This window comes from Nycticebus coucang, chromosome 9 (assembly GCF_027406575.1).
Source record: "Nycticebus coucang isolate mNycCou1 chromosome 9, mNycCou1.pri, whole genome shotgun sequence".
NCBI classification, from domain to species: Eukaryota; Metazoa; Chordata; class Mammalia; order Primates; family Lorisidae; genus Nycticebus; species Nycticebus coucang.
This window is the reverse complement of record NC_069788.1, coordinates 43,080,036-43,104,075: the sequence shown is the minus strand read 5'-3', so window position 1 is coordinate 43,104,075 and position 24,040 is coordinate 43,080,036. Positions and strand designations below refer to the sequence as shown.

The 24,040-nt window shown below is 42.8% G+C and overlaps 1 protein-coding gene across 1 annotated transcript in view; it reads right to left on the bottom strand.

Annotated features, from left to right (window-relative positions):
• Positions 1-22,105, bottom strand: part of STK38 (serine/threonine kinase 38) — a 53,638-nt gene extending 31,533 nt beyond the window's left edge. The window contains exons 1-5 of the mRNA XM_053603365.1: positions 21,816-22,105; positions 14,850-14,985; positions 7,473-7,524; positions 5,155-5,277; positions 2,610-2,693 (exon numbers count right to left, since the gene is read on the bottom strand). Of these exons, the coding sequence (XP_053459340.1) occupies positions 2,610-2,693; positions 5,155-5,277; positions 7,473-7,524; positions 14,850-14,980 (390 nt within the window). The 5' untranslated portion in view covers positions 14,981-14,985; positions 21,816-22,105. The remainder of the gene's footprint in view (positions 1-2,609; positions 2,694-5,154; positions 5,278-7,472; positions 7,525-14,849; positions 14,986-21,815) is intronic.
• Positions 22,106-24,040: the final 1,935 nt, after the last annotated feature.

Sequence of the window (24,040 nt, the reverse complement as noted above, 5' to 3'; positions counted from 1 at the left end):
CCAAATGGCTGGGACTATAGACGCCCACCACAATGCCCAACTATTTTGTTGTTGTTGTTGCAGTTGTCATTATTGTTTTAGCTGGCCCAGGCCTGGTTCATCAACATCCTACCCACTGAGCAATGGGTGCTGCCCATGTGGCCAGAGACCTTAACTGGCCTAAACTGAGATTGAAGCTAAGGATGTGAGTCTATCAGTTAAGATGAGCTAAACAATTAAGTTAATGTACTATTTAATGCATAAATTAATGCATAATTTAAAAATCCAAATTCTAACAGATATTTCTTTTACTTTCATTTAGAAAAAATTTTTAAATTGATTTTGAAGAAGGTATAACATTTGAGAAAATATGTTTGGACCATCTTGTTACAATGGTGGGCACCTGGCACATGTTATGTAGAATTAATAATTCTTAAAGTCATTATATATTTTTCTTTTTATAATTTTATTCTATCTGCTAATTATTTCATAAAAAGAAGTTGTTTTTCTTTTGTTTTGTTTTGTTTTTGTAGAGGCAGAGTCTCACTTTATCGCCCTCGGTAGAGTGCCGTGGTGTCACACAGCTCACAGCAACCTCCAACTCCAGGGCTTAGGCGATTCTCTTGACTCAGCCTCCCGACTAGCTGGGACTACAGGCGTCTGCCACAACACACAGCTATTTTTTTTTTTTGTTGTTGCAGTTTGGCCGGGGCTGGGCTTGAACCCACCACCCTCAGTATATGGGGCCGGCACCCTACCCACTGAGCCACAGGCGCCACCCCATAAAAAGAAGTTTTAAGCATCAATTAAAAGTGTAAGAAATAGGGCGGCGCCTGTGGCTCAGTTGGTAAGGCGCCGGCCCTATATACCGAGGGTGATGGGTTCAAACCCGGCCCTGGCCAAACTGCAACCAAAAAAATAGCTGGGCGTTGTGGCGGGCGCCTGTGGTCCCAGCTACTTGGGAGGCTGAGGTGGGAGAATCGCTTAAGCCCAGGAGTTGGAGGTTGCTGTGAGCTGTGTGACGCCACAGCACTCTACCGAGGGCCATAAAGTGAGACTCTGTCTCTACAAAAAGAAAAAAAAAAAAACTGTAAGAAATATATCTTATAAAAATAAAACTTACTCATGAAATACAAATACACTGCCTAGTCAATAAAGAAGTTTTATATTTTCCTTCTCAAACTAAAACTCAGGTGGCGCCTGTGGCTCAAGGAGTAGGGCGCCGGTCCCATATGCTGGAGGTGGCGGGTTCAAACCCAGCCCCGGCCAAAAGAAAAAAAAACAAAAAGAATAACTGAAACTCTAGCCGGGCATTGTGGTGGGCACCTGTAGTTCCAGCTACTTGGGAGGCTCGGACAAGAGAATCGCTTAAGCCCAGGAGTTAGAAGTTGCTGTGAGCTGTGATGCCACAGCACTCTACTGAGGGTGACATAGTGAGACTCTGTCTCAAAAAAAAGGAATAACTGAAATTCTTTCAGTGCCTACACACTTACACCACACACCAATTTTTAGATAATATACAAATAGGGATACTGTGCGTTATGAATAAGGTTAGCATAAACTGCTGTGTCTAAAGATTTATTGCCTACATATTTGATATCCTCAACTGCAATTCCTAGGGGTCTAAATTTTCTGGGTAACATGTGAAAATTAAAGAGAAAATAAAAAATCCGAATTTTGAGGTGGCACTTAAATGAAGACAGAGGAGACTCGGCGATTATATTATGTACCTCTTCTCCTCCTCTCAAGAGGCAGAAAGGACTGGATGGAGAGCCAACCTCACAGGGTCTCTCTTGGCTCTCCTAGAACATCAGATCTTTTATAAGACATTTGCCTGTCATCACCCACTACAATCTATTCTTAAATAAGCAGCTAAACTAAACTAGATTTATAGAAAGTCTGTATTCTTGCTTTTAAAAATATACCATCCCTAAAAAAAAAAAAATACCATCCAATATTTAAAACCTACTTATTTTGCATAAAGTATTATGTACCTTACAGACCTATTTGCAAAGTGGGCTTGGGTTTTAGAAAGTGTTCTTAATCATCAGAGAAGAATTTGCATTGTATTTTTCTACCATTTGCATGTATTTTTCATATTCATTCAGAAATTGGAAGACTGGTCTCTCTTAGGCAGTGATGAGCTACCCAGAACACTCAACTTTGGTTTAGGTATACGGAATGAAGTAAGACATGTTTTGGGTTGTAAATTCCAAATTTTAATTCCTAGCCCTTAGTTGTAAAGTGTACATGCAATTTCTATTTCTTAGCATTTGGGAAGAACCATACTACCACACCAAGTATGACTTCAAAAAACAGGCTCTCATGACAAGGACATCTTGTGATCAACTGGAAAACACAAATAGCATCTGCTTTTTTATTAGATGTTTTTATTACTTTTTTCAACTTCTTAAAAAACATTGCACATAATCCAGAGGCATTATCTGTACTTTTAAATATGTAACTGCTTATTTATAGGGAGAAAAAAGTAGAATTATATGTATAGTCATAAATGACAGAGCCTAAAGAAAACTGTAATAAAAGTATACATTTCAATTAAGCAAAGAGAATAGTTCTAGGAGACAAAAATTCATAAGCTAACTAAAGGCAATGCTACAACTGTGCTTTACCTGCTCTTTTTCAAGCATATCTGCTTTACGAAGTATTTTCATTGCATACACGTGCCCTGTATCTTTCTTCTGAACAAGTCGCACCTAAAAAGTTATAAAAGAAATACCAACTCAAAAATTTGCATTGCCATGCTAATGCTTTGGTGCATTATAGGAAGCAGTTACTAAACTAAAAAAGTGTTATATTCTAATATAAGCAACTAGCAGTAACAAAGCAGAAAAAAATGAATACATTCCAAAATGAACACATGACATATAGCGATATCAATGCTGGAAACATCCTCAAATATCTCTAGATCTAAACAGCTTTGGCTCCCTAGTTGAATAAACCAATCTAATTTAAAACTTTCAGCTTCAAACTTAAGGACTCATTAAACCCCTGGCATATGTCAGCTCAGAAAAATCTAAATAAATGATTACAGCAATGTTTAAAACAAAGTTTAAATAAAAATTCATACATAGGAAAAACATAAGGAGGCTCGGCGCCCATACCACAGTGGTTACAGCATCAGCCATGTGCACCAAGGTTGGTGGGTCTGAACCCAGCTGCAGCCAGCTAAAGAACGACAAATATAACAAAAAAATAGCCAAGCATGGGCGGCGCCTGTTGCTCAAAGGAGTATGGCACCAGCCCCATATGCCAGAGGTGGCGGGTTCAAGCCCAGCCCAGGCCAAAAGCTGCAAAATAAATAAATAAATAAATAATAGCCAGGCATTGTGGAGGGTGCCTGTCGTCCCATCTACTTGGGAGGCTGAGGCAAGAGAATTGCTTAAGCCCAAGAATTTGAGGTTGCTGTGAGCTGTGACACCACAGCACTCTACTCTAGGGCAACACAGTGAGACTGTCTCAAAAAAAAAAAAAGTAAAACCATAAGGAAAAAAATCTAAAATGTATAAGAGAAACGGCATTTTATGCAGTTTTCCAATTTTTTTTTTTTTTTTTTTGACAGAGTCTCATTCTATGGCCCTGGGTAGAGTACTGTCGCATTATACCTCATAGCAATCTCAAATTCTTGGGCTCAAGAGATCCTCTTGGCTCAGTTTTTCTATTTTTAGAGATGGGGTCTCGCTCTGGCTCAGGCTGGTCTCACACTCACACACTGAGCTCAGGCGATCCACTGGCCTCAGCCTCCCAGAGTACTGGGATTATAGAGGTGAGCCACTGTGCCTGCTCTTTTTCCAGTGTTTTTAAAGAAAATAATTTTATGATGAAGAAAATGATTATACAAAATCAAAGAAAAGTTTGCAAGTTCCTGTATATCCTCCCCTCTTCCCAAGATAAGTATGTTTTTTCTCCCTGTTCCTTTCTTCACATTTTTCCTGATTGAGTACCATGTCCCTTTTTCTCTTTTTTTTTTTTTTTTTTTGAGACAGAGTTTCAAGCTGTCACCGTGGGTAGAGTGCCGTGGCGTTATAGCTCATAGCAACTTCCAACTCTTGGGCTCAAGCAATCCTCTTGCCTCAGTTTTTTTCTATTTTTTAGTAGAGACAGGATCTTGCTTTTGCTCAGGCTGGTCTCAAACCCATGAGCTCAGACAATCCACCCGCCTCGGCGCATGCTGAGGATTACAATCCCAGAGTGCCAGGATTACAGGTGTGAGTCACCACACCCAGTCCCATGTCCCCTTCTCAGTGCACTAAAAGCTTTTTCAGAGGTAGTACTATACTTTCCTCTCCTTCAAGTTGCCAACTGGGATTCTGAACATGGAGGGATCAAGTTTACCTTTACCTTTGAATATTACTCACATTCCCCCTGCATCCTGGTTTTTAATAATATGCTGCTCCTGTACACAAACTATTGCATCAGTAGGTCATCCACTTCACGTGTTTTCCATTAATGTGAATGACTTTGCATGGGCTCATTTAATTTTCTTTTTCAGTTTTTGGCTGGGGCTGGGTTTGAACCTGCCACCTCCAGCATATGGGGCCGGTGCCCTACTCCTTTGAGCCACAGGCACCGCCCCAAGAAAGATTCATTTTCAAGACTAGCTGGGACAAAGCTGAAATGCTTTCAACTCTCTACCACTATCAATATAACTCCTTTCTATAAATTCTGTCTTCTAGGGCTGAACCAATTTGACAATAAAAAATAAAGGGTGGAGATATGCAATTAGTTTGCTCATAGAGAGGTTACTGGGAAAAGCAAGAGGTTTGAGAGCACAAAGATTTGGGTCCAACTTCTGGTTCCAGTGTTCAATGGCTATGTGACATTGAGACATTACATATAAACTCAGAGTTTAAATTTCATCATCTATAAAATGGATTTATTGTCCTGATTATAGGCAAAAGGACTGAATAAATAATAAATATTGGATTTCCTTCTACCTCCCTCTAGATCAATATTCAAACACCAACATCATCTCTGGCAAAATACAGAACAACAAAGATTGGGACAATGGAGAAGGAAGAAAGAAAAAGAGAATAGACAAAACAGTACGTGGGGTTGGCATGCCTGATATTCATCAATAATCATGAGCTCACAGAAGGTTAGAAGGTTTCAAGTTTTGTGGTATTTTTGTGTATCTTAAGTAGCTCTGGTTTTTACCTCACCAAATGCTCCTCTGCCTATTACTTTTAAGGATTCAAAATCTTCCAGTCCAAGTCTTGTTCTCTTCAAACGAAGAAACTCTGTTTCCTTCCGAGCATGTGCGGATCTCCTAAGCTGTTTCTAATGTTTAAACAAGGAGAGAGAGTAAAGGAAGGAGCTGAAATTCTGCAGTTCTGCAACAAAGTCATATTTGTGATTTGCCAGTTGGAAAACAGGGCCACACTAGATTAGGTACAGCATTTTCATACATGAGAACACCACAAAAGTATCCTTAAGAGGTTACTTCTTGGGCAGTGCCTATGGCTCAATGAGTAGGGCGCCGGCCCCTTATACCAAGGGTGGTGGGTTCAAACCCGGCCCTGGCCAAACTGCAACAAAAAGTAGCTGGGCTGGAGGTGCCTGTGGCTCAGTGAGCAGGGCACTGACCCCATATACCGAGGGTGGTGGGTTCAAACCCAGTCCCGGCCAAACTGCAACAAAAACTAGCTGGGCGTTGTGGTGGGCACCTGTGGTCCCAGCTACTGGGAAGGCTAAGGCAAGAGAATCGCCTAGGCCCAGGAGCTGGAGGTTGCTGTGAGCTGTGATGGCACAGCACTCTACCAAGGGCAATAAACTGAGACTCTGTCTCTACAAAAAAAAAAATAAATAAATAAAAAATAAATAAAAAGTAGCTGGACGTTGTGGCAGGCACCTGTAGTCCCAGCTACTTGGGAGGTCGAGGCAAGAGAATCACCTAAGCCCAAGAGCTGGAGGTTGCTGTGAGCTGTGACACCGCAGTACTCTCCCAAGAAAAAAAAAAAAAGAGATCACTTCTTCCCTCCCTGACCATCAGACCCACAATCAAGCCACAGAGAACTGATGAGTGCCTCCTCTAAGAACTCTGATTAACCCACTTCAGCAATCCATTACTCTAACACTTGTCATGAAAAAGGGGATAAACAATCAACATTTTCCTTTACCCCGTTTTTTTTTTTTTTTTGAGACAGAGTTTCACTCTGTTGTCCTGAGTAGAGAGTGTCATGTCATCATAGCTCACAGCAACCTCAAACTCCTAGGTTCGAGCAATCCTCCTACCTCAGCCTCAGGAGTAGCTAGGACTATAGGCACTGTCACCATGCCCGGCTAATTTTTGTTTTTAGTAGAGACAGGGGTCTCCATGTTGCTCGGGCTGGTCTTGAACTGAACTCAAGGGATCCTCCCGCCTTGGCCTCCCAGAGTGCTAGGATTATAGGCATGAGTCACCTTTATCCTTTTTTATATTTAAAAAAATGGGTTTTTATATTTCCCTCTGGGTTTTTTATAAGTTGTACTTGTTGTGTATCTTCCTATTATTATTCCTACAAGTGTATTTTTTACCACTGACATGGGATTCTGTGATTCAGTCCTATTTTTGAAAGCATTTCCACCACCTGGGTTCTATGATTCAACCCAATTCACTGCCATTTCAGTTCTTTGTATAGTCTCTTGTTAACTATATTTTCTCCTACCACATCTGTGGGTATTAGATGAAAGGGCTCCACAAAAAAAAAAAAAAAAGAAAAAAAGGGGCAGTGCCTGTGGCTCAAGGAGTAGGGCGCTGGTCCCATATGCCGGAGGTGGTGGGTTCAAACCCAGCCCCGGCCAAAAAACACACACACACAAAAAAAAAAAGATGAAAGGGCTGATTTGAGATGCCTTGATAAAGATTCGGAAGTTGGCTTGGCGCCCGTAGCACAGTGGTTACAGGGCCAGCCACATACACCCAGGGTGGTAGGTTCAAGCCTGGCCCGGGCCAGCTAAACAACTGCAATCCCCTAAAAATAGCTGGGCATTATGGCTGGTGCCTGTAGTCCCAGCTACTTGGGAGGCTGAGGCAAAAGAATCACTTAAGCCCAAGAGTTGGAGGTTGCTGTGAGCTGTGATGCCACAGCACTCTACCGAGCGTGACACAGTAAGACTCTGTCTCAAAAGAAGAAAAAAAAAAAAAAAAAGATTTCAGAAATTTACCCTACGTCTATGGAGCCTTTTCAGTGAATTCCATAAGAATGCTATAGCTTACTCTTTGAAATTTTAATTTGATTTCACTGATATCATCCCTTCTTTCTCTTAGAATTCTAATTTATTATAGTTGTGCCTAAAGAAGTCTTCCTCTCCTGAGTACTTAATCGTTAACTTCTCCTCTGCATGAATATCCCAAATTAAGAAGCACACCATCCCTCAAGTTCCTCTGTTACTAAGCCAAAATCCTTTCCATGTGCACTATGGCTAGTGATTTGCTGGGCAAGATATGACCTGCCATACTGGGTTTCAAGGAAAACAATTCCAATATTAATTACCTCTTCATCCTTTAGGCCTTCTTCTTCCATTACTTTCTCTAACTTCTTTTGTCTAAAACAAACGAAAACAAGAAACATATGAAATAACATCTGAATGATAATTTTCTAAAAATTCTATACAAATATAATACTGTAATTTTTTTTTTGAAAAATGACAAAACAGGTAAATCTCAAAATGCCTTAGTAAAACACAAAAAATTACAGTTACTAAGATAAGTGAAAATATTCCCATCCTTCTTTAGGTCTGCATTTTTATTTTTTTAAACTTTTTTTTTTTTTTTTTTTTAGAGACAGAGTCTCACTTTATCACCCACGGTAGAGTGTCATGGCATCACAGCTCACAGCAACCTCCAGCTCTTGGGCTTAGGCAATTCTCTTGCCTCAGCCTCCCGAGTAGCTGGGATCACAGGCACCTGCTACAACGCCCGGCTTTTTTTTTTTTTTTTTTTTTAGTTGCAGTTTGGCCGGGCCGGGTTTGAACCCACCACCCTCGATATATGGGGCTGGTGCCCAACTCACTGAACCACAGGTGCTGCCCTTTTTTAAACTCTTTTTTTTTTGTGGTTTTTGGCCGGAGCCGGGTTTGAACCCGCCACCTCCGGCATATGGGACCGGCACCCTACTCCTTGAGCCACAGGCACCTCCCCCTTTTTTAAACTTTTTAATTTAATTTTTTTTTTTGAGACAGAGTCTCACTATGTCACCCTTGGTAGAGTGCCATGCGTAACAGCTCACAGCAACCTCCAACTCTTGGGCTTAAGCAATTCTCTTGCCTCAGCCTCCCAAATGGGGGCTACAGGCACCCACCACAACGCCCGGCTATTTTTTTGTTGTTGCAATTGTCATGGTTGTTTAGCTGGCCTGGGCCGGTTTTGAACCTGCCAACCTTGAGTATGTGGCTGGCGCCATAACCAGTGTACTACAGGCACCAAGCCTAGGTTTGCATTTTTAAAAAGATTGTATAAGAGTTAATGCAACAAGGCAGTGCCTGGGGCTCAGAGGAGTACGGCACTGGCCCCATATGCCAGAGGTGGCAGGTTCAAACCCAGCCCCAGCCAAAAAACGCAGGAAAAAAAAAAAAGAGTTAATGCAACAAAGAATCTTGTTTCAAAATGAAATATTACCTTTTTTTGCAGTTATTTCCTCCTTAATAAACCACAAAACAGGGCAGTGCCTGTTGGCTCAGTGAGTAGGGCACCGGCCCCATATACAGAGGGTGGCAAGTTCAAACCCGGCCCAGCCAAATTGCAACAAAAAAATAACTGGGCGTTGTGGCGGGTGCCTGTAGTCCCAGCTACTCAGGAGGCTAAGGCAAGAGAACTGCCTAAGTCCAAGAGCTGGATGTTGCTGTGAGCTGTGATGCCACAGCCCTCTACCGAGGGCAACAAAGTGAGACTATCTCTAAAAAAACAAAAAACACAAAACAGGGCGGCCCTGTGGCTCAGTGAGTAGGGCGCTGGCCCCATATGCTGAGGGTGGCGGGTTCACACCCAGCCCCGGCCAAACTGCAACAAAAAAATAGCTGGGTATTGTGGCGGGTGCCTGTAGTCCTGGCTGCTTGGGAGGCTGAGGCAGGAGAATCGCGTAGGCCCAGGAGTTGGGGGTTGCTGTGAGCCGTGTGACGCCACGGCGCTCTGCCTGAGGGCAGTACAGTGAGACTCTGTCTCTACAAAAAAAAAAAAAAAGAAAAAAAAAAAACACAAAACAACTGGGTTTTGATAACCCTTATATCACTGTGTTTCTCTCCCTCTCTCTGACTGAAATCTACTTATCTACTTCTTTTTAGCATCTTTCTCCTTCTCCCTGCCATGAGGGAAGAATAACAAGCAACAAAGGTAAAGGCAGAATTTGGAGATTTAAGGGGAAATTATGAACAAGAAGGGTGATTGGCACCATTATCAAAACTTAAGACTGCATTATCTGTGGTGTGGGATATAAAAAGAAAAAACTTAAGACTATAAACTCTTGGAATCCTGAACTTTAGAAACTGCATTCAATAATGTTTTATATAAAATCTCACACTGACTTGATAAAAGAAAACTTCCTTACAACCAATTTCATAGAACCTTCATTTATTCAGCATAATAAATGAAATCACATGGGCTAGAGTCTCTCTTCTACCACTTATCAGCATTCCAGATAAACAGGCAGTGTTGACAGGGCAGGGAAGAATAAGTGTATGCTATAGCAACAGGACGTATGTAGATTAGTGTGGGTGACACACACAACACTTAAAATACTACACCCAGAAGGCTGGTTCTTATTCTGTAGACAACTGAGAGCTTAAAAGAGGTTTGTAGCAATGCAGGGATGTGATGAGGTTTCTATCTTAGAATGGAATCCAGCAATGATGATAATCTGATGGACTGGCTGGGAAAGTAACTCAGAAAGATATGAGGCCAGGTGATCATTACTTTAGTGAGTCAGATAAGCAGTAAAGATCAGAAGCTAGAACAAAATGAAAGAAGCTATTACAAAGATGACCAACTGGCTGTAGAGTCAAGAAAAAAGTCTTAGAATTTCTTGTCTAAAGTGATAATGACTCCACTAACCAAAAGAACACAGAGAAAAGAACATGAAAAGAAAATGAGTTTCACTTTGGTCAATGAATATTCACTGCAATAATAGTATTTAATTAAAATGATTACTTTGTTAGAAATTATATTACAAATTCACAGGATGAAATAATAAGAACTTGTGTCTGAACTCTCAGGAAGTGAAAAGAACTATTCTGATCCTGATGGAAAGAAAAAAGCATCTGCATGGCTCCCAGTCTTCCCGGCTCCTAGAAATTTTGAGTTATGCATCTATGTGTGCACATGTATTGATGAGAGAAAGTTGTACTATTGGTAGTTTTAGGGGTATACATTAATTCCATTTCAGTGATTAGACAGTTGAAGTAGGAAGGAGTAAGAAGAGTTAAAGCATAATGTATTGGCAAAAACTGTTGACAACTCAATGATGGTCAGCTCTTTTTGTACCTTGAGTACCAAACACCATCATACCTCCTGATCATAATTTTTTTAACGACCACACCAGAATTAACTACAAGTCCAATATGCTATCCGCTATGTCACAGAATCAACGCCTTCTGACTATGTGTTAAACCTAATTTCAGACTGAGAGATTTGCCACAGCTTTAATGAAGTACAATGAAATTGGTTTCAAGAGAACACCTGCCTGAGAATAAAGTTATCAGAATTAACTCCTTTAACACAATTAGACCATTTCACTAGAGAAATTAATCCAGAAAAGGCTGTCGTGATAATGATTTATTGTGAGGTTCATAAAGACCTTAAGGAAACCAAAAATAGTAGGCATAGCCTAAAATGACACTTAAAAGTGACATCTTCTGAGAGGATACCAAAAGAATTACGGTTAACTTGGTTAGATTCAAGATGGCATTTAAACTATGCAAGAAATTGGCCATATTTTTGGAGATGTATGCTAGAATATGTAGAATTAAAATGACATTTCCATAAGGAAAATCAGTCTCAACTCTGCTCCTCATAATATACATATTCATTCAAGATGGATCACAGAATCAAATGTAAAAACTAAAGCTACAGTATGGGTACGGTGGCTCACACCTGTAATCCCAGCATTTTAGGAGGCCAAGGTGGGAGGATTGCTTGAGACCAGGAGTTTGAGACCAGTGTGAGCAACATCCCAAGCCCCTGACTCAATCAAAAATAGAAAAAATTAGGCTCAGTGCCTGCAGCTCAGTGGCTAGGGTGCCAGCCACATACACCAGGGGTGGTGGGTTCAAATCCAGCCTGGGCCTGCCAAACAACAATGACAACTACAAGCAAAACTAAACCAGGTGTTGTGGTGGGCCCTGTACTCCCAGCTACTTGGGAGGCTGGGGCAAGAGAATTATTTAAGCCCAAGAGTTTGAGTTTGCTGTTCACTGTGATGCCAAGGCACTCTACTGAGGGTGACACAGTGAGACTCTGTCTCAAAAAAAAAGAAAGAAAAATTAGCTGGGTACAGTGGCACATGCCTCTAGTTCTAGCTACTCAGGTGGCCAGGGCAGGAGACTCTCTTCAGCCTAGGAGTTTGAGGCTGCAGAGAGCTATGACTGTGCCACTGCACTCCAGCCTGGGCAACAGGAAGAGAACCTGTCTCAAAAAAAAACAAACAAAAAACTAGATCTATAGAACTTCTGGAATAACACAAGAGAAAATTTGTATGACTTTGGGGAAGGTAAAGAGATCTTAGAGAGGTCACAGAATACAATAACCATAAAATAAAATGCCAGACTTTATTTCATCAAAATTGTATCTATAATAAACAAGACCTGCCATTCAATAATAAAGATAATTCAATTTTTTAGTGGTAAAAAATTTGAATATTTCTGGGCGGCACCTGTGGCTCAGTGAGTAGGGCGCCGGCCCCATGTGCCGAGGGTGGCGGGTTCGAACCCAGCCCCGGCCAAACTGCAACAAAAAATAGCCGGGCGTTGTGGCGGGCGCCTGTAGTCCCAGCTGCTCGGGAGGCTGAGGCAAGAGAATCGCGTAAGCCCAAGAGTTAGAGGTTGCTGTGAGCCGTGTGACGCCACGGCACTCTACCCGAGGGCGGTACAGTGAGACTCTGTCTCTACAAAAAAAAAAAAAAAAAAAAAATTTGAATATTTCTGAGCGGCACCTGTGGTTCAGTGGATAGTGCGCTGGCCCCATACCAAGGGTGGCAAGTTTGAACCCGGGCCCAGCCAAACTGCAACAAAAGATAGCCGGGTGTTGTGGCAGGTGCCTGTAGTCCCAGCTACTCAGGAGGCTAAGGCAAGAGAACTGCCTAAGCCCAGGAGTTGGAGGTTGCTGTGAGCTGTGATGCCATGGTACTCTACTAAGGGAGATAAAGTAAGACTCTGTCTCAAAAAAAAAAAAAAAAAATTTTTTTTTGTTTTGAATATTTCACTAAGGAATATATAGAAATGGCCAAAAAGCACACAAAAAATATCCAACATCATGAGTAATCAGAAAAATGCAAATTAATGCACCCTCCGTATATAGGGCCAGCGCCCTACCCACTGATCCACAGGCACCACCCATTATACTTTCTTTTCTTTCTTTCTTTTTTTTTTTTTTTTTGTAGAGACAGAGTTTCACTTTATTGCCCTTGGTAGAGTGCCGTGGCGTCACACAGCTCACAGCAACCTCTAACTCCTGGGCTTAGGCAATTCTCCTGCCTCAGCCTCCCGAGTAGCTCAGACTACAGGCGCCCGCCACAACGTCCGGATATTTTTTTGTTGTTGTTGTTGTGGTTGCAGTTTGGCCAGGGCTGGGTTTGAACCCGCCACCCTCGGTATATGGGGCCGGCGCCCTGCTCACTGAGCCACAAGCGCCGCCCTATACTTTCTTTTCTTAATAAAATGTTGGGAAGGGTAGTACCTGTGGCTCAGTGGGTAGGATGCCGGCCCCATATACTGAGGGGGATGGGTTTGAACCTGGCCCTGGTCAAACTGCAACAAAAAATAGCCAGGCATTGTGGTGGGCACCTGTAGTCTCTGCTACTTGGGAGGCTGAGGCAAGAGAATCACCTAAGCCCAAGAACTGGAGGTTGCTGTGAGCTGTGATGCCACAGCACTCTACCGAAGGTGACAAAGTAAGATTCTGTCTAATGTTGAGAAAAAAAAATCTTTTTCTTTTTCTTTTTTTTTTGAGACAGAGTCTCACTTTGTCACCCTGGGTAGAGTGCTGGGGCATCACAGCTTGTGGCAACCTCAAACTCTTGGGCTTAAGTGATTCTCTTGCTGCAGCCTCCTAAGTAGCTGGGACTACAGGCACCCACCACAATACCCGGCTATTTTTTGGTTGTAGTTGTCATTGTTGTTTGGCAGGCCCGGGCTGGATTCAAACCCAGCAGTTCTGTTGTATGTGGCTGGCACCCTAGCCACAGAGCTACAGGCGCTGAGACAGAATTTTTTTTAAATTATGAATTATTACGTGGGTAGTATTAATATATACCAGACCAGTAATAATAATAGCAGCTACTACCACTAGTAACTAAGTGATTAGTACAGGCAGAGTCTTACTATATGGCCCTCGGTAGAGTGCCGTGGCGTCACAGCTCATAGCAACCTCCAACTCCTGGGCTTAAGCGGCTCTCTTGCCTCAACCTCCAGAGTAGCTGAAACTACAGGCACCAGCCACAATGCCCTGCTATTTTTTGGTTGGAGTTGTCATTGTCTGGCAGGCCTGGGCTGGATTCAAATCCACCAGCTCTGGTGTATGTGGCTGGTGCCTTAGCCGCTTGAGCCACAGGTGCCTACTATTCCCATTTTCCTAATGGGGGAAATGATACACAGAAAGACTCAAGAACTCGTTCCAACTTTATGTAACTAATGAATGGTACAGATAAGATTCTAAACATAGGTCTAAATCCAGAGGCTATTCTGGCTCAGTGCCTAAAGCTCAGTGGTTAGGGCCAGATACACCAAGGCTGGAGGGTTTGAACCCAACCCAGGCCTGCTAAACAACAATGACAACTGCAACAAAAAAATAGCCAGGCATTGTGGTGGGCATCTGTAGTCCTAGCTACTTGGGAAGCTGAGACAAAAGAATCGCTTAAGCCCAACAGTTTGAGGTTGCTGTGAGCTGTGATGCCACCGCACTCTACCGAGGGCCATACAGTAAGACTCTGTCTCAAAAAAATAAATAAATAAATAAATAAATAAGAGACAGGGTTTCCCTATGTTGCCAGCTGGCTTTGAACTTCATGGGCTAATGTGATCCTCTTACCTCAGCCTCCTGAGTACCAATTATTGCTTTATATTGCAATAAAGTTTTGTGTTATTGACTAGTAGACATAAATGGGTTAATGGGTGAAACTGAAAATCTATTACACTATCATGGAAGCAGCCATAACACAGATGCTGCTATTCTTTTCTTCTTTTTTTAATTTTTTTTTTTTTTTCTTTTTGCAGTTTTTGGCCAGGGCTGGGCTTGAACCTGCCACCTCCAGCATAAGGGACCTGCGCCCTACTCCTTTGAGCCACAGGCACCACCCGATGCTGCTATTCTTGTCTCCTTTCTTTCTTTCTTTTTTTTCTTTAAAGAGACAGTCTTACTCTATTGCCCGCGGTAGAGTGCCTTGGCGTCACAGCTCACAGAAACCTCCAACTCCTGGGCTTAGGCGATTCTCTTGCCTCAACCTTCCAAGAAGCTGGGACTATAGGCGCCAGACACAACACCCAGCTATTTTTTTTGCTGTTGCAGTTTGGCCGGGGCCAGATTCAAACCCGCCACACTCAGTATATGGGGCCAACGCCCTACCCACTGAGCCACAGGCGCCACCCTCTTGTCTCCTTTCAACAATATGTTTGTGATATGAGACATGAATGCCATGACATAATTTTTTTTGAACAAAATTCATTACCTCATTTCTCGTTCTTCATGTTGAGCGATAAGGTTGCTATAAAAATTCTCCAGTGTTACTTTGGTCATTGTCACCCTTTCCTTTGTGTGATTACTCATGGACGAGCAAGGTGTTGAGCCTGTCATTGCCATGGTTGCTAGAAACAAAAAGAAGGGAAATATGTTTTAGAGTTAGAATCCACCAATTATGTACTCTCCTACCCTACTGGTAGGAATGTAAATTGGTACAAGTTTTCTAGAGGATAAACAGGATGTAACAAAAGCCGGACAAATAGAAATCATGGTGAAAATAAGTATTTATGTCCTAAGACCCAGAAATCCCATCCCTAGGTATAAAGACTGGAGAAGGGACTAACATGAATGATAAGCGGATGCCATTATGCCATCGTTTTTTGTTATGGGAAGCTGGAAGCAATTCATTAAATAAATAAATAAAATGCCATGGATGCATAGGAGACACCATGCAAAGGTCAGAAGCAACTTCACCTGCACCTACAAGCCTTAAACAGTGCTATCCTTAAAAAAGAAGAGAAGGAGGGGTGGTGCCTGTGGCTCAGAGGAGTAGGACGCCAGCCCCATATGTTGGAGGTGGTGGGTTCAAACCCAGCCCCACCCAAAAAATGCAAAAAGAAAAAAAAAAAAAGAAGAAGAGAAGGAGATCACAATAACAGATGGATAAATTAAGAATATACAGTAGAGCGGCACCTGTGGCTCAGTCGGTGGGGCGCCGGCCCCATACGCCGAGGGTGGCGGGTTCAAACCCGGCCCTGGCCGAACTGCAACAACAACACAAAAAAAATAGCCGGGCGTTGTGGCGGGCGCCTGTAGTCCCAGCTGCTCGGGAGGCTGAGGCAAGAGACTCGCTTAAGCCCAGGAGTTGGAGGTTGCTGTGAGCTGTGTGATGCCACGGCACTCTACCGAGGGCCATAAAGTGAAACTCTGTCTGCAAAAAAAAAAAAAGAATATACAGTAAAGACAGGCATGGTGGCTCACACCTGTAATCCTAGTACTTTGAAGGCTGAGGCAAGAGGATCACGAGAGGCCAAGAATTCAAGACCAGCTTGGGCAATATTGAGACCTTGTTTCCATAAAAAAAACAATTAGTCAGGCATGTTCTGGCTTATGCTTTTCCATGTTTTTCTTTCTTTCTTTCTTTTGAGACAGAGTCTCACCTTGTTGCCCTCAGTAGAGTACCCTGGCATCATAGCTCACAGTAACCTCAAACTCTTGGGCTCAAGTAATTCTCTTGCCTCAGCCTCCCAAGTAGTTGGAACTACAGGTGCCTGCCACAACACCTGGCTATTTTTAGAGACAGGGTCTCAATCTTCCTTAGGCTGGTCTCAAACTCGTGAGCTGAGGCAATCCACCTGCCTCAGCTTCCCAAATGCTGGGATTACAGCGTGAGTCACTGCACCTTACCTTTTCCATGTTTTTCTGTATTTTCTTCACTGAGCATGTATTGTTACCAATAATTTAAGCATATAATATGTATAGCAAAAAAAAAAATCTATGACTAAAATGCTAATCTATAGGTATATATGTGCTTTGACACAGCCTTAAGGTATTTTATAAATGTTTACTACCTGAATGTACAAGTCAAAATAAAGACCTAGAAAGGAAACAATATTATAGAGAAAAAAAACCTGAATTGCAATTCTAGTGATAAAAGATACCTTAAAAACCAGGGATCCTAACTTCCTCATTTTATATAAGACCAAAACAACATCAGCAGGTTCAGATAGGTTATATAATTATTTTTTTCCTAAATTTAAAATCTCACTTCCTCCAGATACCCTGGCTAACCTATACTGCCACACTTGGCCAAACTGTTCATAAAAACTGTCGGCTCCAGCATTGGCAACAGTGCTTGATATTTCATCTATATCATGCTGCTTCTGTCTTTTCATCCCAATATAAAGCTGAGTAAAAATCGGGAGGCACCACGGGCCATCTTCAAAAATAGTGCATTTTATAAAAACCTCTCTTTTTTATTATTATTTTTTTTTATTGTTGGGAATTCATTGAGGGTACAATAAGCCAGGTTACAGTGATTGCATTTGTTAGGTAAAGTCCCTCTTGCAATCATGTCTTGCCCCCAGAAGGTGTGGCACACACCAAGGCATAAAAACATCTCTTAAAGGGAGGCGCCTGTGGTTCAAAGGAGGAGGGTGCCGGCCCCATATGCTGGAGGTGGTGGGTTCAAACTCAGCCCCGGCCAAAAAAACACTTCTCTTAAGGTTTTCCCCTATGATACATAGTAGCTTTTTTTTTTTTTTTTTTTTGTAGAGACAGAGTCTCACTGTACCACCCTCGGGTAGAGTGCCGTGGCGTCACACGGCTCACAGCAACCTCTAACTCTTGGGTTTACGCGATTCTCTTGCCTCAGCCTCCCAAGCAGCTGGGACTACAGGTGCCCGCCACAACGCCCGGCTATTTATTTTTTTGTTGTTGTTGCAGTTTGGCCGGGGCTGGGTTTGAACCCACCACCCTCGGCATATGGGGCCAGCGCCCTACTCACTGAGCCACAGGCGCCGCCCCATAGTAGCTTTTTAAACTGTTTGGTGGATTAAACTAAGACTTGTAAGAAACAGTGTAAACACTATCATTACTAAGAAAAAGGCTTAACATCAAGCAATTTTTTAAAAAGAAACTCGGGTAAAATTTACATAAAAATAATTCCTTCAAAGCAGAGATTCAAAATCAAGGTTCTACTTTAGAGTCAAGTATTTTGATTCATGATAGTCCAAAATAATCAGTAATAACAAATTTAAGATATTGTACTCCAAGCCACCTTACTCCATAATATAACCATAAAACTTTTACCATAAAATGCTATTGGGGGGGGTGTACTAATACCAAAGCAAGCTCAAATGTTTTTAGAATTTCAGTAGAGGAATTTTTTTAAAAAACCTCTGTTTGGTTTATGAAGCTTGGGTGTGGTTCCTTATTTGTCAGCCTGTACCCCCTCCACCCACAATGAAAACCACATGCCCTCTAAGTGTGTCTGGTGAAGAAATTTTAAAACCAGATCTAAAAACAAGTCAAAAGCAAGTGAGCGCTCTATACTCTTCCTTTGCCTGAAAATTTCAGGAGCCCTTTTTTACACATACATAGTTATGTTTTAAAGACTGAAACTACTTCAACATAAAATTATAACAATTTCAGAGAATTTAACCCTAAGATAAACAATGCCTTCCATATCTCAGGTGCTTAATAAATGTGAGTGCTCCCTTCAGCAGCACATATACTAAAATTGGAATGATACAGAGAAGACTAATACATACTCACGTAAGAGAAAAGCAGGGAGGGGGGATAAGGAGGAGGGACTGTGTGCTCCCACTTAATGGGCACAAAATAAGGGTATATGGCACACTTCTTGGGTGTAGGACACAACTACAAGAAGGATTCTATCTAACAAATGCAAACATTGTAACTTAATTGTTTGTACCCCCACATTAATCTGAAATAAATAAATACATAAATAAATGTAATATGAGCAAGTTAATGATTTTTAGTTGTCAACAAAACTGAAAATGGGTATATAAAAAACTGGGGAAAAGTCTTAAGTCACTTAGGTTGCTGGCATTACTTCCTAAGCTTTTACAAAGATCAAAAAGGCAAAGTGCACTCAAAGATGCTCACGTATTAGGCCAATAGTTTTTTGGGGTTTTTTTTTTTTTTGAGATAAAGACTAACTATGTCGCCCTCGGTAGAGTGCTGTGGTGTCACAGCTCACAGCAACCTCAAACTCTTGGGCTTAAGTGATTCTTCTTGCCTCAGCCTCCCGAGTAGCTGGGACTACAGGTGTCCACCACAATGCCCAGTTATGTTTTGGTTGCAATTGTCATTGTTGCTTAGCTGGCCCAGGCCAGCCTGGGTGTATGTGGCCAGCACCCTACCCGCTGTGCTACAGGCACCACCTGGTCAGTAAATTTTTTATCCATGTAGTTTTCAACTTTCACATACAGTTTCTAATGTAATTATCAAGGTTGCACTGTCTTACCATTTAACCTGTCTGTAATCCCTCTTCCTCCTCCTCCTCCACTCACAGAAGATTTAGCCTAATTCTAATAATTTTTAAGAAAAATATTATTTCTTTTTAATGTCAGATTAACATGAGGATACAAACAATTAGGTTACAATGTTTCCATTTGTAGGTAAAAATCCCTGTTGTTGTGTCCCAAACCCAGGAGTTGTAACATATACCTTATATTTGCCCATTAGGTGGGAGCACACCAATCTGCTTCTCTCTTCCCCTGTCCCCCCTTCCTCCTCCCCACAACTTGAATTGAGTTTTTCTCTTGTATAGGTGTGTATTAGCACATCAAAAGATACAATTAAGGCCCCAGGTGGCTTACACTTGTAATACTAGCACTCTGGGAGGCCTAGGAGGTGAATCACCTGACCTCAGGAGGCCAAGACCAGCCTGAGCAAGAGCAAGACCCTGTTTCTAGAAAACAGAAATAGAAAAAAATAGAAAATTTAGCCAGGCATTCTGGCAGGTGTTTGTAGACCCAGCTACTTGGGAGGCTGTTGCAAGAGGATCACTGGAACCCAGGAGTTTGAGGTTGCTGTGAGCTATGATGATGTCACGGCACTCTACCCAGGGTCACAGAGTGAGACTCTGTCTCAGGAAAAAAAAAAAAAAAGATACAATTAATATTGTAGCAATTCATAGCTTTATTGGATCAACAAACTTTTCACAAGATAGGGCTTTTCTTCAAGCTTTTGATAATTCAAGCCTTCTTGCCCTGCACTACAGGCCATTGGAGGCCCTTGCTCTCTTTGTTTTATGCTCCTTCAAATCTGCAGAATCAGGTAATAATAGGTGAGAAATTCAGTGGGTTTTTTTTATGACTCCACCACCTCCAGAAAGTTTTGAACGTTTTTAAAAATTAACAAAGAAAGGCTCAGAGCCTATAGCACAGTGGTTATGGCATCAGCCACATACACAGGGGCTGGCGGTTCAAACCCAGCCCAGGCCTGCCAAACAACAATGACAATTACAAAAAAAAAAAAAAATAGCTGGGCATTGTGGCAGGTGCCTGTAGTCCCAGCTACTTAGGAGGCTGAGGCAAGAGAATCACTTATGCCGAAAAGTTTGAGGTTGCTGTGAGCTGTGATGGCACAGTACTCTACCAAGGGCAACATAGTGAGACTCTGTCTCAAAAAAAAAGAAAAACAAATTAACAAAAAAATGTGATCCTAATCGGGGAAGGGACTGCCAACTCAAAAGGTCAAATGAAAACCATGGTTTGAGGCTGGACGCGGTGGTTCATGCCTATTAATCCAAGCACTCTGGGAGGCTGAGGTAGGTGAATTGCCTGAGCTCAAGTGTTCAAGACCAGCCGGAGCAAGACCAAGACCCTGTCTCTAAAAATAGCCAGCACTATGGTGGGCACCTGTAGTCCCAGTTACTTGGGAGGCTGAAGCAAGAGAATTGCTTGAGCACAAGATGCCACAGCACTACCAAGGGCAACAAAGTGAAACTTTGTTTCCAAAAACAAACAAAAAATAGAAAACCATGGTTTTATCCAATCTAGATGATTATGCCTGGTTGACTGACTTGACTTTATAATGGTACTCTATGATCTCTATAAATATTTACCCTTTCTTTCTCGAATATGTTACTTTCTTTTTTTTTTTTGAGACAGTCTCACTTTGTCGCCCTTGGTAGAGTGCTGTGGCGTCACAACTCAGAGCAACCTCCAACTCTTGGGCTTAAGTGATTCTCTTGCCTCAGCCTCCCGAGTAGCTTTGAATATATTACTTTCTTTGAGAGCGACAAGCCATTACCTTTCATTTGGACCATTCAACATTAGTGTCTAAAACTATTCCTTAAGGCACATATCTAAGGTCTCTTACTGAACTATAAGCCACTGGAAAGCAAGCACAATGTCTTATAACTCATTGTACTATTCCCCCATCTTATGCACAGACTCTATGCACTTAGTAAATATCTTTTAAAAAAGATTAACTAGAAAAAACACTCATTGTTGACCTCCATTCCTAGAAGTTGAGAGTATATAGGTGTAATAGGAGATAGGGTTGGGACATGAAATGGTTTTCTATCCAGAGCTGGAGAACAAGAGTTCTCATCCTCTTATAAGGAAGCTGTTACCTAATGTTTGCAGTGAGGAAGGGAACCTGTTATTGTGCTGGTGGTTGTTTTATGTTTAGGGAAATCATACCTACTGCTTGTCTAATTCAGGGTCAAGGTGCAGTGAAAGGCAAAGGAAGCCATAGAGTCTACTTTACTCCAGCTTTTGCATTACAAAAACAGTTAAGTTTCTCTTGGAGTCTTTTAGTCATCTCAGAGTGAACTGAGAGATCTAGTGTCTCTGCTAGTCGTTCTGCACACTTTGTGACACAGACTTCCCTCTAAGTCCTTATCGACATTTTCCTTTCATCTGACTGTTCCTTTTCCATTCTCTTCGTAAGAGTCTTCCCTGCATTTTCCTGTGATTTTAATATTATCTGAAGCCCAGTATCCTAAAACTAACTATAGGGAAGGAAGCAGACTCAAAGGTACCACACCCCAAGGTGGGCTTTCGACATCTCTGTCTCAGACAACAGCTCTCAGGTTCTGAGACTCCAGAAAAAAGAAAAGGAGATGAAAATCGGTGATGACCGAGATCTCCGAGGCGACTGCCTGGTGGCAGCGAGCAGACAAAGCTGGCAACATGGAAAGGAGAGGAGAGGCTGGCTCTCCGCCCCAAGGAGAAAGAGAAAGGACAGGGTGGAGAGCCCCGGACTGGGAAAATGTGGAGTGCCAACAAAAAGCCTCTGGAGACGGAAGAAGAAGCAGACTGACAGGAGGCAGAGGAGAGGGGCCGAGGGGCTGAGGGGCTGAGGGGACAGGGCTAGAAAGAGAGCGCTGGCGGGAAGGAGAGAGCCCAGGAACGGGGGAAGGAGAGGAAGAGAAAAGCCCGGGATGCTGCGAAGACGGCGACATGGAGGAACTCACCAGAGCACCAGGGCAGGCAGGGCTGGGGGCGGCGGACAGCCGCAGAAGCCCCCCGACCGGCCAGCAGTCTCGACGTGCAGACAGGAGAAACCCCAGCGGCGGGGACGGGCTAGCTGGAGACGAGGGAAGGCGTAAGTGGATCTGAGATAGGGGCGGAGGAGCGGTTGCAGGTCAGGACAACAGGAAGCGCCCCAACTGCCGGAAAAGACGGCACCGCAGAGGGGCCGAGGCAACCGGGTCTCCCAGCCGCGGAGAGGGGTTGGCGCCGCAGCATAGGGGCAAGACTGCGCGTGCGCGACTTTCCGGCGAGGCCGGGATTGCGGACTGCGCGTGCGTAGCCCTGCCCGGCCTCACTACGACCGCCTACACACACACACACACACACACACACACACACACCCTCACTACGACCGCCTACACACACACACACACACACACACACACACACACACACACACACACACACACACACACACACACACACACACACACACACACACACACCCTCCCCGCCGCCTCCAGGCCAGATGTGTAGTGTATGCCCGGCCTCACTACGACCACACACACACACACACACACACACACCCTCCCCGCCGCCTCCAGGCCAGATGTGTAGTGTATGGGCTGTCTGCAGGGTGGGGGAACGGGAGGATTCTTACTTTTCACTTTGAAATCATTACAGACTCACAAGAAGTTGCAGAATTAGTACAGAGAAGTCCCGTGTGCTTGTCACCTACCCAGCTTCCCTCAACATCTTACATAAGGTACAACATTCTCAAAACCAGGAAATTGAGGTTGACACAATACAATCAACTGAATCAATACAGTTAACTTGATTACAGATCACACTCGGATTTAAACATTTTGGCATCGTTCGTGTACATGTGTGTATATGTAGTTCTATGACATTTTTTCACCTGTATAGTGTCCCCATCCTTGATTTTCCACCTTTCTAGAATAGGTCTGCTGAAGCCTATAGTCTCGCCTATGCTTCCTTCAAGTGAGGATTAATACACCTTACCTGAGATAAGGTGAGTTCAGATTTGGGAGGCTACCCAGAGGACAGCCCAGTGAGCACAGAACTTACTTTTCAAAGCTAACTAACTGCTTCGTCTGTATCATCTGCATAGTCTGTATCATCTTTTGGAGTCAAGAGGTCCCAAGCTGATTTCCTCGCGAGTGGAGCACAATGCCCTCAACAAGAATATATCAGCCTTCTGGGAAAAAAAGATGAGTAAGACATGGTCTCTGCTTGCCTTCAAAGGTACCATGTAGGGAGCAAAAGGAGCATGTGCTTCTAATCATTCATTCAGGTGTTTTGTGACTGGAGTTATGGTGGCCATGCTCTGTGCTCTCCTATGGCTGTGGTGAGACTATAGGACTTAGTTTTATCCTTAAAGCTTAGGATCCCTGGCTTTGTTTCCTTTCTGGTCTGAAAAAACTAGCCTTTCTTGACTGCTTTCATCTTCAGAGCCCAGTTTCCTTTGTCTAGCCTCAAACAAAAATCACTTCACCTTTCATTCTCATTGCCCTTCTCTCCCAGTGCTTTTTGTCAGTCCTACCCATCCTTAACCTCTTAATAACAGTCCAAGTTGTTTGCATAGTACTTTACAATTTGCAAATAGTTTTCACTCTTGCTACAACTCTTTGACATGTCACATAAGATAAGGTTTTACAGATAAAGTGACTACACTCAGAGAATCTAAATGATCTGCCTGAATTCTCAGAGCTATTAAGCCAACTAGCCAAGCAGGGAATCTCACTTCCAGACTACAAATCCAATGTTCTTTTTCCCTTCCCGTTTCCTTCCTCAAAAGCCCTGCTCAAACTTTATCTTCCTCTTGAAGCCTTCCCAGTTTCAAAAGAGGAATTTCACTCTGTTCTCTATACTCTTGTTTTAATTTATCTGTAACTCAACTCTAATAAGCCCTCGACCCAGGCAGGTAAGGCCTGGGTGAGGCCAGATGTGTAGCCAAAATAATCAAGCCAGAATATGCTACTCTCTCTGTGAACCCAAAAGGAAACATTTTACCAAGACATTGGTCATTCTTTTTGGACACCCATGCACCTGAACCTCTTTAATATGTTTTCCATTTCCCACTACCAAAACTGAAAATTCCAAATGTCCTTGGTCCTAGACTTCCTTGCAGCTAGGGTACAATGTAAGTGCCACCTATCATTTACACCCACCCCAGACTGTGAATTGGAAACTAGGATGATCTGAC